Source organism: Hypanus sabinus, chromosome 2, assembly GCF_030144855.1.
Source record: "Hypanus sabinus isolate sHypSab1 chromosome 2, sHypSab1.hap1, whole genome shotgun sequence".
In the NCBI taxonomy this organism is placed as follows: Eukaryota; Metazoa; Chordata; class Chondrichthyes; order Myliobatiformes; family Dasyatidae; genus Hypanus; species Hypanus sabinus.
Genome location: NC_082707.1, coordinates 91,629,758 through 91,648,289, shown reverse-complemented (window position 1 = coordinate 91,648,289; position 18,532 = coordinate 91,629,758). Strand labels below are relative to the sequence as shown.

General features: G+C 44.5%; 1 protein-coding gene across 2 annotated transcripts in view; it reads left to right on the top strand.

Annotated features, from left to right (window-relative positions):
• Positions 1-18,532, top strand: part of ankmy1 (ankyrin repeat and MYND domain containing 1) — a 96,442-nt gene that overhangs the window by 76,593 nt on the left and 1,317 nt on the right. For both annotated transcript variants that reach the window (XM_059950465.1, XM_059950474.1), the window contains exon 15: positions 10,719-10,885. In XM_059950465.1, coding sequence (XP_059806448.1) covers positions 10,719-10,885 — 167 coding nt within the window. The remainder of the gene's footprint in view (positions 1-10,718; positions 10,886-18,532) is intronic.

Here is an 18,532-nt window from a genome sequence, read left to right as displayed (position 1 = left end):
CGTCTGATGGAGTGCAGATGAACAGGTACAGTGTCTGGATATTCACCGCTGATGTGAGAGAGAGCATGGGTCTAGCTGAGTAGTCATTGCCAGTAGGAATCTGCTAGCATCACTAAAGCAACTATAGTATCTCCAGCAAAGAAAACCAACAGCTAGAATTGGCAGGAATCCACAGAGTGTGGATATTTTCTTTATTTTCAGGATGCAGGATTGCTGACAAGAATGATAAATGCTGCCACCCTATTTGCCTTGACTAGTTAGTGGTGAGCCATCTTAGAGTCACGGGGTCATACGGTACTAAAAGAGGTCTTCTGACTCATTGAGTCCTATGGCAACCAGTAAGTACCTTTTCCAGTAATTCTACTCACGTCCTTCACATTCCCATTAACTGTCCCCAGACTAGGGGAGTCTCAGCTGCACACAAGGGGCAATTGACAATTAAACTATCAGCCTGCAAGTCTTTGCAATATGGGAGGAAACCAGAGCACCCAGAGGAAACCCACGTGGTGAATGTGCAGGCAGCATCAGACATCAGGACTGAGTCTGGGTCGCTGGAGCTACAAGGCGGTAGCAATTCTAGCTGTGCCTCACTCTTCTTCAATGGACTTTACAGTAGGGTTGGACAGGGAGTCCCTGGAACTAGCCCAGCAATAAATGCTGTGTGATAGCATTGTTGATGACTGTGCAGCAATTAGGTGGTTTTCATTTGTCTTGCAGGACATACCTGGGCAAACGTTCGCATTGTCAGGACAATGTCAGTGTTTGTAACTTGCTTGGAACATCTTTGCTATTGATATGTTTAGTTCTGGAATATAGTCTTATTCTCGAGCTTCATAACCTTTGATGTAACCAACGCTCTTGCCCGTTTGTTCCTGATCATTTGGAGGTGAATCAAATTGAAAATTGGCTTCAATGATGCTGGGGAGTTCAGGAGTGAACTGAGGTGAAATATCCATTTAGTGCAACTGGTTGAGAATGTTTTGGTCTTTCCTACCTACTGGACTCCATCATCAGTGAGTTCCTCAGAATCAGAGGTAACTTACTTCCACGTTTGTGTCTTTGATTGAATTGGAGGGAAGCTGAGAGGTAGGGAGCTCTGACTGTCTCTAACATAAGCTACTTAAGTGGTCCTAATCTTTGAAGATCTCAGTACCATCCTGAATCTTCCTTCTCCACTTCGAGTAATCCAGGATCACATATTCCCAGGAAACATTGCATTTTTCACAGGAAGCATTAAGCACATCTTTGAAACTTTACCCATCTACCTGGTATCTTCTTACTATGATAAGAGTTTGGAACAGAGCGTCCTGCTGTTGGCAATTTAATTGTTCGTCACCATTCACAACCAAATGAGATATTTGAGCAGAATTTTGATCTGGGATTGCTTAGCTCTCTCTATTACATGCTGGTTTTGCTGTCTAGCACAGATGTAGTGATGTATTGCTGTTTGTTAGGTTGGCAAATGATCGTCTTAAGGTACATTTGGACTTTACCCAGCATGCTCTTCTTCACTCCTTGAAGCATAGTTGACCGTGACTTGATGGTTATGGCAGAGTGAGGAATATGCCTATTCATGAGTTAACACATAGTGCTGGTGTGTTTTCCTACTGTACCTGGTGTCCTGTCGCTGCTCAATATTGAGCTGCTGTATCTGTGTTGAGCCTACCCTATGCAGCACAGTGTAGAGCCACTCAGCACAATGAAGAATACCTCAGAACAAAGGCCGGACTTTAGATCCACAAGGACTGTGCAATCATCACGATGGTCATTCCCATAACAGCCATCATCAACAAGGTAGAAACAAGAGAAAATCTGAAGAAGCTGGAAATCCAGTCCACGAACACAAGAAGTGCTGGAGGAACTCAGAAGGCCAGGCAGCATCTATGGAAAAGAGCACCAGAGGGAAGCAATGAAGAGGTAAGGAGATAAGACTCTCTCTTTCACTATATCCCATTCCCATTTCCCTCCCTCACCTTATCTCCTTACCTGCCCATCATTAACCATATCCCGTTCCCATTTCCCTCCCTCACCTTATCTCCTTACCTGCCCATCATTAACCATATCCCATTCCCATTTCCCTCCCTCACCTTATCTCCTTACCTGCCCATCATTCACCATATCCCATTCCCATTTCCCTCCCTCACCTTATCTCCTTACCTGCCCATCATTCACCATATCCCATTCCCATTTCCCTCCCTCACCTTATCTCCTTACCTGCCCATCACATCCCTCTGGTGCTCCTCCCCTTCCCTTTCTGTCCTCTCCTATCAGATTCCCCCTTCTCCAGCCTTATCTCTTTTACCAATTGACTTCCCAGCTCTTTACTTCCCCCCTTCCCTTCTCCTGGTTTCACCTACCACTTACCACCTTGTACTTTGTCCTCCCCCGCCCCCCTGTCCAATTTCTTACTCCAACTTCTCATCTCTTCCAGTCCTGATGAAGGGTCTCGGCCCACAACGTCAACTTTTTACTCTTTTCCATAGATGCTGCTGGCCTGCTGAGTCCCTCCAGCATTTTGTGTGTATTACCTCAACAAAGTGTGGGTTTATATTTCACTGAGTACCACCCACAACCCAGAACACAGCCAGCTTGTACAGTATTGATGTTAAATCATTCATGATGAGCTTGAAATTCACTGTTAAGAGAGCAATCTGTGTCCTTGTCACTTGTCACAACAAGGAGAACCGTTTCATCGGCTGAGGGAGTAAGGAAGGTAATAATCAGAAAGGAGTTTCTTTGCCACGTTAGCCAGAGGTCACCGCTATTAAGCAGAGGCAGAGTGGTACTGCTGGTAGAGACGTTACCTGCAGTGGGTTCAATCTTGACCTTTCTGAGTGGAGTTTGCACCTTCTCCCTGTTTCTAACAGAATCAAAATCATTTGCACCTATGATGTGAAATTGGTTGTCTTGTAGCAGCAGTACAGTGCAAAGTGATAAAAATGCCGTGTTACAAAGATAAGCAGTGGAAATAAAAAAGGAATAGTAAGTTTGTGTTCATGGATCGTTCACAAATCTGACGGCAGAAGGGAAGAAGCAGTATCTGAATTATTGAGTTTGGTCTTCAGGGCTTGGGCCACTGCTCCATGCTTTCTGCACTCTACACTGTGTAGCCAGCCACAGCTCAAACACCAGCTGTAAATTCACTGATGACACCACAGTGGCTGGTAGAATCTGAGATGGCAGAGAAGAGGCGTAAAGGAGCGAGATAGATAGGCTGGTTGAATGCTGTCGCAACAACTTCATACACAACATCAGCAAGATCAAGGAATTTATTGTGGACTTCAGGAAGGGGAAACTGTGAGAACACACATACTAGTCCTCATGGGGGGAGGTCAGTGGTAAGAAGGCTTCTTAGAGCATCTATCCTAGGCCCATGCTAATTCAATCATGAAGGCGCACTAGTTACGAGTTTGAAGAGAATTACTACATCACCAAAGACTCCAGCAAATTTCTACAGGTGTACCGGGGGGAGCATCCTGACTGGCTGGAACACCGTCTGGTATGGAGGCGCAATACCAATGCTGCAGAGGGCTGGAGGCACAGCCAGCTCCAGCTCTCCACCATTGAGGACCTCTTCAACAAGTGCCACCTCAAGAAGTTGGACCCTCACCACTCAGCACATGCCCTCTTCTCATTACTACCATTGGAGAGGAGGTACAGGAGCCTGAAGACCCACAATCAATGTTTTAAGATCAGCACCTTCTCTGTCATCAGATTTCTGAACAATCTTTGAACACTACATCACTCCTCTCTCACACCATTTATTCATTGTAACTTAAAGTATTGTTTTAAATGTCTTGCACTGTACTGCTGCCACAAAACAAGAAATTTCATGATGTATGTCATCAATAATCATTCTGATTCAGATTCCCTTCACCCCCTCCGCCCTGATAGTAATGATGAGAGGGCCTGTTCCAGATGGTGAGGCTCCAGTCCCCTCCTGCATCCCAAAGACGTGTGAATGGGTAAATTATCTGCCCTGTCCAGGTCCCTTTGGTAGATCGGTGAATTTTGGGGAGTTGATGGAAATTCCGACTGGGATTAGTTATACCGTCGGTGAAGTTCCTTGGGAGGCTCACAGAGCAAACAGTATAATGGTAATATTGATTGCAATTTAAATGCAGCTCAATGCCGTAAGGGTAGATAGGCAATCTGAAGGAGTGCAAAAAGAATGAGGTGACACTAATGGAAGAATGAGGGATTAATGTAGATTGGTAAATGGGTGGTTGATGGTGGTCCAAAGGTCCTGTTCCTGTTCTATTCTGTATTTCTCCATAACGCCATGAGATTTCATGGAGTGTTGTGGACTCCAAACACAGCTCACTCCAGCCCGTAACCGCTCAGCAGGGTCAGTGTTGGTTGGGACGAGGCATACCCAGGGATCGCGACAAAGGAGCCTGGAATATTATTGTAAAGTACAATTCCGTGAGTGTGACTGTCAGGTTATTGTTTGATTAGCCTGTGAGAATATCTGCCCCAATGTAGATGCCAATCCCCAGCTAATGCCAGTGTCATACAGCACAGAAATGGGTTCTCCAGCCACCATGCCATGCCAAATATTTACTCACATTAGGTTCCTGGTTCCTTGGTGATGCAGGTACTAGTGTTGATTTTTATAATGACATGTGAGTGTCTGCCTCCACCACCTTTACAGTGTCAATTAGGCTGGGGGAAAAAGTTTGAAATTGGTATTCAATGCCTAGGCTGATCGATCAATCTAGGTATCTTCCTTCTGGCATAATGTAGTGGTACCGTTGAGGGGTAGTAGAGGGTAAAGAGATCATAAAGCAGATTTGCCGTTCTACAAATAAAAGAACTTGGTAAATTTTCTGATTTTTGAACATCAACATTTCTTCGAAGAATCTTGGCGTAATCCATTTACATCACCAGCAACCCAGTTTCAGTTCCACTGCTGTCCGTAAGGCCTTGCACATTCTTTCTGTGACCCCGTATGTTCAGTTTCCTCCCACATTCCAAAGGTTATTGATCATAAGGATGTAACTGGGTAGTACAGTTCATTCGGCTGTTACTCTAAATAAAAATTTAAAAATGAAATACATCTCTGGTGGTATTAGTAAATAAAAAAATCAATACCCTTTCTGCTTTCCCACTTGCACTGAATGATTTTCAACACTTTATACCAACATCTGGCAACTAATCAGACACTAAGTGCTTTCCGAATTCAGTGTTCTGTTTTCTCTGAACTGATCACTAAATCGCTTGCTGCCTCCAACTTTTCCTGAGTCACAGACCTTTTTGATGTTTAACTGAACAAACCTCTGCCCTTCAGCTTGGGGTAGCTGATCAGAGTGGCTCACCAGTTACTGCTTTCTTGTGCCCTCCTCTGGATGGGTGATGGCTCACATTTCTCTACCCTGGTCCAGTGGAAAAGCTTTCAGTATGTTATTGGGAAGGTGCAGAGCAATTTGCACAGATGTGGAATGTGGATTGGAGCATTGCTGATGTTGTTCCTTTCTTCAAGAAAGGGAGTAGAGATAGTCCAGGAAATTATAGACCATTGAGTCTTACTTCAGTGATTGGTAAGCTGATGGAGAAGATCCTGAAAGATAGGATTTATGAACGTTTGGAGAGGTATAATATTATTAGGAATAGTCAGCATGGCTTAGTCAAGGGCAAGTCATGCCTTACGAGCCTGACTGAATTTTTTGAGGATGTGATTAAACACATCGATGAAGGTAGAGCAGTAGATGTAGTGCATATGGATTTCAACAAGACATTTGATAAGGTACCCCGTGCAAGGCTTATTGAGAAAGTAAGGAGGCATGGGATCCAAGGGGACATTGCTTTGTGGATCCAGAACTGGCTTGCCCACAGAAGGCAAAGAGTGGTTGTAGATGGGTCATATTCTGCATGGAGGTCGGTGACCAGTGGTGTGCCTCAGGGATCTGTTCTGGGGCCCTTACTCTTTGTGATTTTTATAAATTACCTGGATGATGAAGTGGAAGGAAGGGTTAGTTTGCTGATGACACAAAGTTTGGGGGTGTTGTGGATAGTGCGGAGGACTGTCAGAGGTTACAGCGGGACATTGATAGGATGCAGAACTGGGCTGAGAAGTAGCAGATGGAGTTCAACCCAGGTAAGTGTGAGGTGGTTCATTTTGGTAGGTCAAATATGATGGCAGAATGTAGTATTAGTGTTAAGACTGTTGGCAGTGTGGAGGATCAGAGGGACCTTGGGGTCCGAGTCCATAAGCAGCTGCGCAGGTTGACTGGGGTTGAGAAGGCATACGGTGCATTGGCCTTCATCAATCATAGGATTGAATTTAAGAGCCGAGAGGTAACGTTGCAGCTATATAGGACCCTGGTCAGACCCCACTTGGAGTACTGTGCTCAGTTCTGGTTGCCACACTGCAGGAAGGATGTGGAAGCCATAGAAAGAGTGCAGAGGAGATTTACAAGGATGTTGCCTGGATTGGGGAGCATGCCTTATGAAAATAGGTTGAATGAACTTCTCAGCCTTTTCTCCTTGGAGCAACAGAGGATGAGAGGTGACCTGATAGAGGTGTATAAGATGATGAGAGGCATTGATTGTGTGGATAGTCAGAGGCTTTTTCACAGGGCTGAAATGGTTGCCACAAGAGGACACAGGTTTAAGGCGATGAGGAGCAGGTACAGAGGAGATGTCAGGGGTAATTGTTTTTACGCAGCGAGTGGTGAGTGTGTGGAATGGGCTGCTGGCAACAGTGGTGGAGATATATACGATAGGGTCTTTTAAGAGACTTTTAGATAGGTACATGGAGCTTAAAAATAGAGGGCTATGGGTAAGCCTAGTAATTTCTAAGGTAGGCACATGTTGGGCACAACTTTGTGGACCAAAGGGCCTGTATTCTGTAGGTTTTCTGTGTTTCTATGAAAACTTCCCCACTAAAGATTACCCTCACTGAGGGGGCAAAAAGCAGCATTGCTGACCATGAGAACCAAGAGTCAGCCCTAATGGAGTCACGGAGAGGGAAAGAACGGGGGCACAGGTCTTTCAGCCCACAGGGACTGCACCAAACATCAGCCACGCATTTACACTAATCTTCCCCTCACCCATTCTATTCTCCACACATCCCCATCAACTACCCACAGATTCTGCCACTCAGCTACCGGCAACCTGCAGTGGCCCGTTAATCCAGCAACCTGCATGTCTTTTGAATGTGGGAAGAAACCGAAGCACACGTGACCACAGGGAGAACGTGGCAAACTCTACACTGACGATGTCTGAGGTCAGGATCGAGCTCGGGTTACTGGAGCCAGAAGGTAGTGGATCTGTGAACCTTGCCACTGTGCAGAGCACTGGAATGTCTTTATGCTTGTCCAGTCAGGGTGACTTCGGCCACGGTCACTGGTTGCCAAGAATCTCAGCCCCTCAATGACATTTGCAGACTATACCATGGAGTTAGCCTGCCCATCGTTACATCATCATGGCTTTGTTTTGCTGCCATGGCTGCATGTTCCTTGATCCCTTGAGTTGGAAATTGATGGAGGGCAAGAGGCAGTAGATGCTAAAGTTGTTCTTTTCAGTCGGAATAAAGAGCCCATTCCTCAGACCGAGTATAGAGAAATTTCTTCACCTGATGGATTGTACATGTTAGGAGTTCTCTTGGAGAATAAGATATAGGAGAAGAGTTAGGCCATTTGGCCCATTGAGTCTCCTCTGCTGTTTCATCTTGGCTGATCCAATTTTCCTCTCAGCCCCAATCTCTTGCTTTCTGTCCGATTCCCTTTGTGGCCTGACCAATCAAGAATCTATCAACCTTCTCCAGTTGTCCGTGGATGATCTGCTAATAACTCTGTTCAAGGCATTCAGGAACATAAGATGAGATAGTGAGGCTCAGACAACTCACCCTTCCACTGCCCCTTCCATCACCCACCCCTTTCACTGGGCTGAGATCCACAGCCAGCTACTGCCATCTCAGCAGCACTGGGCAGGACACCTGTGGTTTCAGCCCGATCTGTTGTCACCCTTGATAAAAACATAGAAACATAGAAATCCTACAGCATAACACAGGCCCTTCAGCCCACAAAGCTGAGCCAAATATGTCCTTACCTGAGAAATTACCGAGGGTTACCCATAGCCCTCTATTTTTCTGAGCTCCATATACCTGTCCAGGAGTCTCTTTAAAAACCCTATCGTATCCACCTCCACCACCGTCGCGGCAGCTCATTCCACGCACTCACCACTCTCTGAGTAAAAAAATAACTTACCCCGATATCTCCTCTGTACCTACTTTCAAACACCTTAAAACTGTGCCCTCTCGTGTTAGCCATTTTAGCCCTGGGGAAAAGCCTCTGACTATCCACATGATCAATGCCTCTCATCATCTTATACACCTCTATTGCTCCAAGGAAAAAAGCCTAAGTTCACTCAATCCAGGCAACATCCTTGTAAATTTCCTCTGCACCCTTTCTATGGTTTCCACATCCTTCCTGTAGTGAGGCGACCAGAACTGAGCACAGTATTCCAAATGGGGTCTGAAAAACGTCCTATATAGCTGCAACATTACCTTTCAGTTCAGACAGCCCTCACACTATCCACAACACCCCAACCTTTGTGTCATCAGCAAATTTTCTAACCATCCCTCCATTTCTTCATCCAGGTCATTTATAAAAATCATAAGGAATAGGGGTCCTTGAGATCCCTGAGGTACACCACTGGTCACCGGCCTCCATGCTGAATATGACCTGTGTACAACCACTCTTTGCCTTCTGTGGCAAGCCAGTTCTGGAATAACAAAAGAATTTTCCCTTGGGTCCCATGGCTCCTTACTTTCTCAATAAGCCTTGCATGGGGTACCTTGTCAAATGCCTTGCTGAAATCCAAATACACTACATCTACTGCTCTTCCTTCATCAATGTGTTTAGTCACATCTTCAAAAAATTCAATCTGGCTCGTAAGGCACGACCTGCCCTTGACAAAGCCATGCTGACTATTCCTAATCATATTATGCCTCTCCAAATGTTCATAAAACCTGCCTCTCAGGATTTTCTCCATCAACTTACCAACCACTGAGGTAAGACTCACTGGTCTATAATTTCCTGGGCTATCTCTACTCCCTTTCTTGAATAAAGGAACAACATTCGCAACCCTCCAATCCTCCGGAACCCTTTCCGTCCTCATTGATGATGCAAAGATCATCGCCAGAGGCTCCGCAATCTCCTCCCTCACTTCCCACAGTAACCTGGGGTACATTTCATCCAGTCCTAGTGACTTATCCAACTTGATGCTTTCCAATGGTTCCAGCATATCCTCTCTCTTAATATCTACACGTTCAAACTTTTCAGTCTTCTGCAAGTCATCCCTACAATCGCCAAGATCCTTTTCCGTAGTGAATACTGAAGCAAAGTATTCATTAAGTACCTCTGCTATCTCCTCCATTTCCATACTCACTTTTCCACTGTCACACTTGATTGGTCCTATTCTCTCATGTCTTATCTTCTTGCTCTTCACATACTTGTAGAATGCCTTGGGGATTTCTTTAATCCTGCCCACCAAGGCCTTCTCATGGCCCTTCTGGCTCTCATAATTTCTTTCTTGAGCTCCTTCCTACTATGCTTATAATCTTCTAGCTCTCTATCACTACCTAGCTTTTTGAACCTTTCGTAAGCTCTTCTTTTCTTCTTGACTAGATTTACAACAGCCTTTGTACACCAGGGTTTCCTGTACCTTACTGTCCTTTCCCTGTCTCATTGGAATGTATCTATGCAAAATTCCATGCAAGTATCCCATGAACATTTGCCACATTTCTTCCATATATTTCCCTGAGAACATCTGTTTGCAATTTATGCTTCCAAGTTCCTGCCTGATAGCCTCATATTTCCCCTTACTCCAATTAAATGTTTTCCTAACTTGTCTGTTCCTATCACTCTCCAATGCTCTGGTAAAGGAGATAGAATTGTGATCACTATCTCCAAAATGATCCCCCACTGAGAGATCTGACACCTGACCAGGTTCATTCCCCAATACCAGATCAAGTACAGCCTCTCCTCTTGTAGGCTTATCTACGTATTGTGTCAAGAAACCTTCCTGAACACACCTAACAAACTCCACCCCATCTAAACTCCTTGCTCTTGGGACATGCCAATCGATATTTGGGAAATTTTAATCTCCCACCATGACAACCCTGTTATTATTTCACCTTCTCAGAATCTGTCTCCCTATCTGCTCCTGGATGTCCCTGTTACTATTGGGTTGTGTATATTTAAAAAAACACCCAGTAAAGTTATTGACCCCTTCCTGTTCCTAACTTCTACCCACAGAGACTCAGTAGACAATCCCTTCATGTCTTCCTCCTTTTCTACAGCCATGACACTATCTCTGATCAACAGTGCCATGTCCCCATTTCTTTTGCCTCCTTCCCTGTCCTTTCTGAAACATCTAAAACCTGGCACTCGAAGTAACCATTCCTACCCCTGAGCCATCCCAGTCTCTGTAATAGCCACATCATGATCTGCCAAGTTTGCAACAACAGAGATACCAGAGACTTGTGTGTTTAGGCAGTCTGCCTAAATGGCCACAAATGCCAACCCAAACAGTGCTGAGCTGTCGCACAGCGCAGAAACAGGGCCTTTAGTCCGCACTGCCCATGCTAATCATCAAGCACCATTTGCACAGCAGCACCAAGACTGTAGCCTGCCAGCAGTCGCTGGAAGAAGAGTGACACCCCCACATTCAACAACTCACAGCCTGGCCTAACAGTGTTTCTGTTCCTGCAGGAGGCAGCTGTTCAAGTTCAAGTTCTGCTACTACTGTGGACGCTCCATGGGGGTGCATCTGGTTGCGTGCAGCCGGTGTAAGGAGGTGTATTACTGCAGCAAGGCCTGCAAGCTGGCAGCTTGGGACGAATTCCACAAGCACGAGTGCTACGTCTCAAAAGGAAGAGGTATAAGCTTAACCTGCACAACCCTTCGCAACCCAGTCAGCTCACCAACACTACCCCAGCAGCACACCTTATTTATGTTCAGAGGAACTTGCAGATTATTGTAATACACACAAAATGCTGGAGGAACTTAGCAGGTCAGGAAGCATCTGTGGAAATGAATAAATAGTTGAAGTTTTGGGCCAAGAATCATCTTCAGGACAGACTATTGTGCACAGTTTTGTTCACCCTGCTACAGGAGCAATGTTGTAAAAATGGAAAGAGTGCAAAGACAATTTATGAGGATGCTGCAAGGGTTCGAGTGCCTGAATCTATAGAGAGATTGGACAAGCTAGAACAGAATTGAGTGGTGACTTTATAGAGGTGTTTAAAATCATGAATGGCATAGATAGGGTTTATGCTCATGGTCTTTTTCCCAGTGAAAGGGAACTAAAAGTTAGAAAGCATAGGTTTAATGAGAGAAGGGAAAGATTCAAAAGGGGCCTGAGAATTGTTTCTTCATTCAGTGATATCAATTGCCAGGAAAAGTGGTTGAGGCAAGTACAATAGCAACAATGAAATGAGAATTTTCTAAATGCGTGGATAGGAGGGCTTTAGAGGAATGATGGGCCAGACACTGGGAAATGGGATTAGATTGGTGGGCACCACAGTCAACATGCATGAGGCTAAAGGGCCTGTTACATACTGTATTACCTTGAGTATAGAGAGAAGAAAGTAATACAGGATGTATCTAGCCACTACACCTAACCCTTTCTATCCAGACCCATTTCTCCACACCCTTTCCATATCACCAATTTAGGAAATCTTTGAACAACACACACAAAATGCTGGTGGAACGCAGCAGGCCAGGCAGCATCTATAAGGAGAAGCGCTGTCGACGTTTTGGGCCGAGACCCTTCGTCAGGACTAACTTCGTTAGGGTCTCGGTCCAAAACGTCGACAGTATTTCAATTTATAGATGCTGCCTGGCCTGTTGTGTTCCACCAGCATTTTGCGTGTGTTGTTTGAATTTCCAGCATCTGCAGATTTTCTCGTGTTTGCTCTAGGAAATCTTTGAGCCTGGCCATTATCCACCTGTAAAACTCCAATACCCTACTATATCTGGGACTTTGGTGATGTTGGCCTATTGAATGTTATTTCTATAAACCCGCTTTTAACCTAACTCTTTTAAGCTGTTACAGTAAATGGAATTTCAGTAAGTGGCAGCGAGCACCAAACCCCTCCCCCCCCACCCACCAGCGCATTGGTACCATCACCAAGCCCAAGCGTGTCCTAAGCAATAGCAGAGACACAGGCTAAAGTTACCCCAAAGGGTTCACATTTCATCTGAAATTCAACAAACCACAGGTTCTCTCTCTCCCTAGCAAGGGAGGGGGAGGTGTCCCCCATTTTCACAGTGACTGGTTTACGATGTTAAAAATCTGGTTCATTGCTTTTTTTTAGCTCTTTTTTTGACCCAAGATCGCAAAGAGCTTGGGTCTTTGGGGCCACAGCGAAAGATTTTATGGACTCCCTGACGACACACGAGTCTCCTGCTGTGACACTGACCCTCAATCCACCCATCGCCAGTGCCCCGAGATCTTAGGCTTCCAAACACGATCGCCATTCTCAGGCCAAACCCTTGGCATGCTGAATAACGGCCAGTTGTGAAACCCCAGGAACAGGTCCCATTCCCGCAAAGAACCAAAGCCTGCGTGTAACTCCAGGTCAAAGGAACCCTGAAAGGGAAGAATAAAGACGTTAAAGGTAGAAATAGAGCTGTTTCCAAAGATGTAAACAAAGCAGTCGCCATTAGGCGCCATCGTCCCTCCTAAGCTACTTAGAGTATTGTGAGCAGGTTTGGGCCCCTTATCTAAGAAAGTATGTGCTGACATTGGAGGGGGTTCAGAGGAGGTCTGTGAGAATGGTTCTGGGAATGAAAGGTTTATCGTATAAAGAGTGACTGGTGGTCTTGGGTCTCTACTCACTGGAATTTAGAAGAATGAGGGGGATCTTGTTGAAAGCTGTTGAATGTTGAGAGGCCTAGACAGAGCAGAGAGGGTTTCCTGTGGTGGGTGAGTTTAGAACCCGAGAGTTCAACCTGAGAATCAGGGACATCCCTTTAGAATGGAGATGAGGAGGAATTTGTTTAGCTGAGGGTGTGAATTGGTAGAATTCATTGCCACAGACAGCTGTGGAGGCCAGGTCATTGGGTGTGCTTAAGGCAGTGTTTGATAGGTTCTTGATTAGTCAGGCTATGAAAGGTTATGGGGAGAAGTCAGGAGAATGGGGCTGAGAGGGAAATGGGTCAGCCATGATGAAGTGGCAGAGCAGACTTGATGGGCCAAATGGCCTAGTTCTGCTCTGATGTCTTATGGAAGTCGAGAAGCTATGGTCTGTGACAACTCTAAGGAGCAGTTAGGATCATGACTCTGCATAACCAGATGGAGAGCAAACCGTCTGAGAAACTACCCAACCATACTTTCTGTCAGGCTCTAGAGATTCCCACCCTGGCTTCATCAGTCACTTCCAAAACTGCAGAACTGAATGCAAGCAAATCATCCTTAATAGCAAGGAAATGCAAAAGGAGAAGATCTGTGTATTTTTTCATCTTTTTTAAAGGCAGAACCATGAAAGTGAGGTGCTGGCATTATGGCAATGCAGCAGGTTAATTGTAGCTACCTACCGCTTTACAGTATTGCAATATTTCATCACCATTGCTACCTTGCTAACCTCTAATCAAACATTAAATTCAAGAGAATGCCCTCTTACAAAACTGTTGCTCCTTTAAGCTCCCAACAGATTAGTGTTGTTCCAAGATATATTAATTGAACATGTGGCACACATTTCATTCTCTCTTGGTGTGACAGTGGGAGACACCTGCTCAAATCAGATCATTATTCTAATTGATGAACCGTGCTGCCTTTTAACTTCTGTCACCAGTAGTTGACCTTTTTTAATGAAGTTCAGAGGTTACAGAGTGAAGTTGCCTTCTCAATAGTAAATTGTGAATCAATTTCCTTGGAGATTTTTTAAAGCTAGTGCACCTTGCTTAGCTGCTTTTAAGAAACGGACTGATTCCATTATTTATAATCTTGCTTTGGAATTGTTTTCACGTGCTTTTGGTGGAAGTAATACAATTAGTTTCACTTGAGGGTCATTTCAAACATCTACACCCCCTGAACATTTTCTGCCCACCCCCTCCAATGTCACTATCAAGATGGATAAAGCTACAGAGTTGCCTCCTGGACAATTAAGGTCACATAACAACTTTAGCTTTTTCAGCAGTACCCAGAGAGCCAAAACAAAGCAACAGAATATAAAGGGGAGTTTTAGCTGGCAATCATCATGCACATTATCTAAATATTGGCGACAAATAAATCTGCAGAGTTTGCAGTCTGAAGCAAAAGCAAATGCAGGAAGAGCTCAACGTCAGTGAATAGGGAGGACAGCTAACATTCCTCACATCTGACTGCTCAGCTCTTCCAGCATTTTTCTTTGTGAATCTGTAAAGTCACATTCAATCTTAAAATGACCGTTGTGTGAGTGGGGATTTTGAGACTTTAGCTTCAGTGAGGAGAGGCTTGAGTGACAGAAGGTGAAAATGTTGTAGATCCATTGTTTTTTCTCCCCCCCCCCCAGTTTATTTACTGGTTCCTCCTTTATACTTGCTCAGTTACAACAGTGGGGATGCCAGGCAGGACAGTGGAATGCTCCTCTTACAGGATGTGGGAAGGCAGGGAGACCTCCAGTGTCCCTGACGACGTCACCTGCACCAAGTGCCTCCAGCGACAGCTTCTAATAATCCGCGTTAAGGAGCTGCAACTGGAAGAACTCCGGATTATTTGGCAGACTGAAGGGGTGATAGACAGGGCTTTTAGAGAGGTAGTTACACCTGAGGTGCAGGACACAGGAAACTGGGAGTCAGGAAGGGGAAGGGGTTAAGGAGCCTGTGCAGAGTACCCCTGTGGAGATCCCCCTCAGCCACTTTGGATACTGTTGGGGGGACGACCTAGCTGAGGAAAGTCATAGTGATTGGATTTCTGGCTCGATGACTCAGAGAGGAAGGGAGGAGAAGAAGCAAGCTGTGGTGATAAGGGATTCCTTAGTTTGGAGAACAGAAAGGAAGTTCTGTGGACAAGAATGAGATTCCCGGATGGTATGTTGCATCCCGGGTGCTAGCATCTGGGACATCATGGATCACATTCTCAGCATTCTACAGCCAGAAGGTGTGGTCCATGTAGGTACCAGTGACATTAATAGCAAGAGTTACGAGGTTCTTCAAAGTGAGTTCAGGGAGCTTGGTGATGAGTTAAAGGGCAGGGCTTCCAGGGTTGTGATCTCAGGGTTGCTGCCCATGCCATGTGCGAGTGAGGTCAGAAATAGGAAGATCGTTCAGTCCAACACGTGATCAAGGAGTTGGTGTAGGAGGGAGGGCATCTGATTTCTGATCATTGAGCTTTCTTCCATGGAAGGTGGGACTTATACAGAAGAAGTGGTTTGTACCTGAACTGGAGGGGGATTAATCGCCTAGTGGGAAGGTTTGCTGCTCCTGCACTAGGTGGGGAAGTGGTGTTCAAGTAGAGATGCAGGGGTATGGGAACCAGACTGCCAGAATAGATAGTGGAGGTTGTGGAAACTTCTTGTTAAAACTTCAAAGTCTGAAATCAAAAGGTTGAGCATGGTGTGACTAGTGTCCTGAGTCACATATATTTCAGTGCAAGAAGTATCGCAGGAAAGGCAGATGAGCTCAGAGCATGGATCAAAATCTGGAATTATGAGATTGTAGCCATTAGTGAGTCTTTGTTCCAGGAAGGGCAGGAATGGCAGCTCAATATTGTGGAGATGTGTTGTTTTAGATGCGACTGAATAAGAGGGATTAAAGGGGGATTAAATGCTGTTACTAGTCAGGGAAAATGTCACAGCAGTGCTCAGTCAGGACAGACAGAAGAACTCATCTAGTGAGGTTTTATGGTGGAAATGAGGAAGGAATATTATAGACGACCCAGCAGTCTGCAGGATTTAGAGGAACAAATTTGTAGAGCGATCGCAGCCTGGTGCAAGAAACATTAAGGTTGTTATATAAGTAGTTTTAGCTTTCCACATATTGACAGGGACCCATACTGTAAAATGACTAGATGGGATGGAGTTTGTCAAATGTGCTAAGGAAAGTTTCCTTGATCAGTACATAGAAGTCCAATGAAAGGAGTGTCTGACTTGATCTGCTTTTAGGGAATAAGACATAGCAAGTGATTGAAGTTTGTGTTGTGAAACATTTTGCATTAAGTAATCACAATGCCATTAAACTCTAAATGAACATGGAAAAAGATAGGTCTGGTCTGCAGGTTGAGATAACAGGTTCAGGGAACCTTGGTTTTCAAAAGATATCGAGACCCTAGTATATAAAAAAAGGAGGTGCAAAGCACAAAAGAGATACTTACTGAATATACAGAGTGCAAGAGAGCACATAAGAAAGAAATGAGAAGCCCTAAAAGTAGTATGAGGTTGCCCTAGCAGATAAGGTGAAGAAGAATCCTAAGAAATGCTACAGATATGTTAAGAACAAAAGGTCCCTGGAAGATCAAAATGGTAATCTATATGTGGAGCCAACAGAGATGGGGGAGATCTTAAATGGATTTTTTTGCAACTAAGATGGACATAGAGTTATCAAAATGAGCAAAGAACAGTAAGGTCATGAACCCTATGCAGAGTACAGAGGAGGATGTGTTTGCAGTCTCGGGGAAAATTAGGATGGATAAATCCCCAGGGCCTGACAAGGTGTTCCATTGGACCCTGTGAAAGGCAAGTGCAGAAACCGCAGGGGCCCTAAGACATGGACTGGTTTGAGGTAGTCATTGTGGCTTTGAGCGTGGTAGGTTTTAACTAACCAATCTTTTGGAGTTTTTTGAGGAGGTTACCAGGAAAGTTGATGAAGTGAAGGCAGTGGATATTGTTTACATGGATCTTAGCAAGGCATTTGACAAGGTCTCGCATGGGAGTTTGGTCAAGAAAGTTCAGTCTCTCAACATTCAAGATGAGGTAGTAAATTGGAATAGACATTGGCTTTGTGGGATAAGCCAAAGAGTGGTAGTAGATGGTTGTCCCACTGACTGGAGCCTTGAAGTTAGTAGAGTGCTGCAGGGATCAGTGCTGGGTCTGATGTTGGCCTTCAAACATCAAAGTACTGAGTACAGGAGATGGGATGTTATGTTGAAGTTATGTAAGACAATGGTGAGGCCTATCATGTGCCATTTTGGTCACCTACCTACAGAAAAGATGTGAATAAGATTGCAAGAATGTTGCTGGGACTGGAGGATCTGAGTTATAAGGAAAGATTGTATAGATTAGGACTTTATTGCTTGGAATTTAGAAGATTGAGAGGAGATTTGATAGTGGTATACAACATTATGATGGGTATAGACAGGGTAAATGCAAGCAGGCATTTTCCACTGAGGTTGGGTGGGACTACAACTAGAGGTCATGGGTTAAGGGGAACATGAGGCAAAACTTTTTTCACCCCAAGGCTGGTGAGAGTGTGGAACAAGTTGCCAGTGCCTGAGTTGCATGCAAGCTCAATTTCAATATATAAGAGAAATTTGGCAAGGTACATAGATGGTAGGGGTATGGAGGATTATGGTTCCAGTGCAGGTCAATAGGAATAGGCAGTTTAAGTGGTTCAGCACAGACTAGATGAACTGAAGGGTCTGTTTCTGCACTGTACTTTTCTATGACTATATGACTATACAGGAAAAACAAGATTAGAACAGATATTGCAATGATCTGGAGTAGAGCAAGCTACCATGGCATTGACATTGTGGGTAATTAGGAAACCAGCAAGTAAAGTTTTAGTGACAGAGTTGAGATGCTGGATGGTCAGTATTTGGGAGATAACTTGGACCACAGAGCTGTAGACTATGATTGGGGATGTAAATTTACTGAGGGTAGGGGAGAAGTTGGCAGTAGAGGTTGACAGTGGAAAGGATAGCCTTCTGTTCCAGCCCCAGAGACTTCTGATTACATGAGGATGGTAAAATTACAGAGAGGTGTTTAAAGATCTGTCTTTGCTGAGGAGTGTAGAGAAGGTTCACTCAGATATATGGGAGATACTGAGCTTGTTTTCACTGTAACAAAGAGGTTTGGGGAGGTATATAAAATAAGACAGATATATTTGATTATGAGGCAGATAAATAGTCATAATTATTTTCCTATGGTTGGTTTAAGGTGAAAGGAAGGAATTTTTGTGTTTTTTTTATATGTACACAGTGGGTGCTATCTGGAACTCACTCCCATAGAGGCGGTGGTGTTGGATACAATCACAGTTTAAGAGACATTTAGACAGGCATTTAAATAAGCAAGACACAGTGATACATGGACTTAATGCAGGCTCCTGAGATGGGCAAAGTTCTCAGTATGGGAGTGCTGAAGGTCCTGTTTCTCTGCTTGTATGACTCTTGGTGGATTCAGTGGGGAAGTCAGGGTTACTATTGAAAAAGAGAATGATACATAATTTTGGATGTAGAAAAATCATTCTGAATCAGAATTGCAGTACAATTGGATCTAATTTATTAAAATAAGCCTGTATGAGAGTGGAAGAAATTGAAGAAGTGGGCTTTGATTATAGAGGAAGGGATTCAAAGGAAGTTGTGTGCCTGAAAGTATAACTGTGCTGAG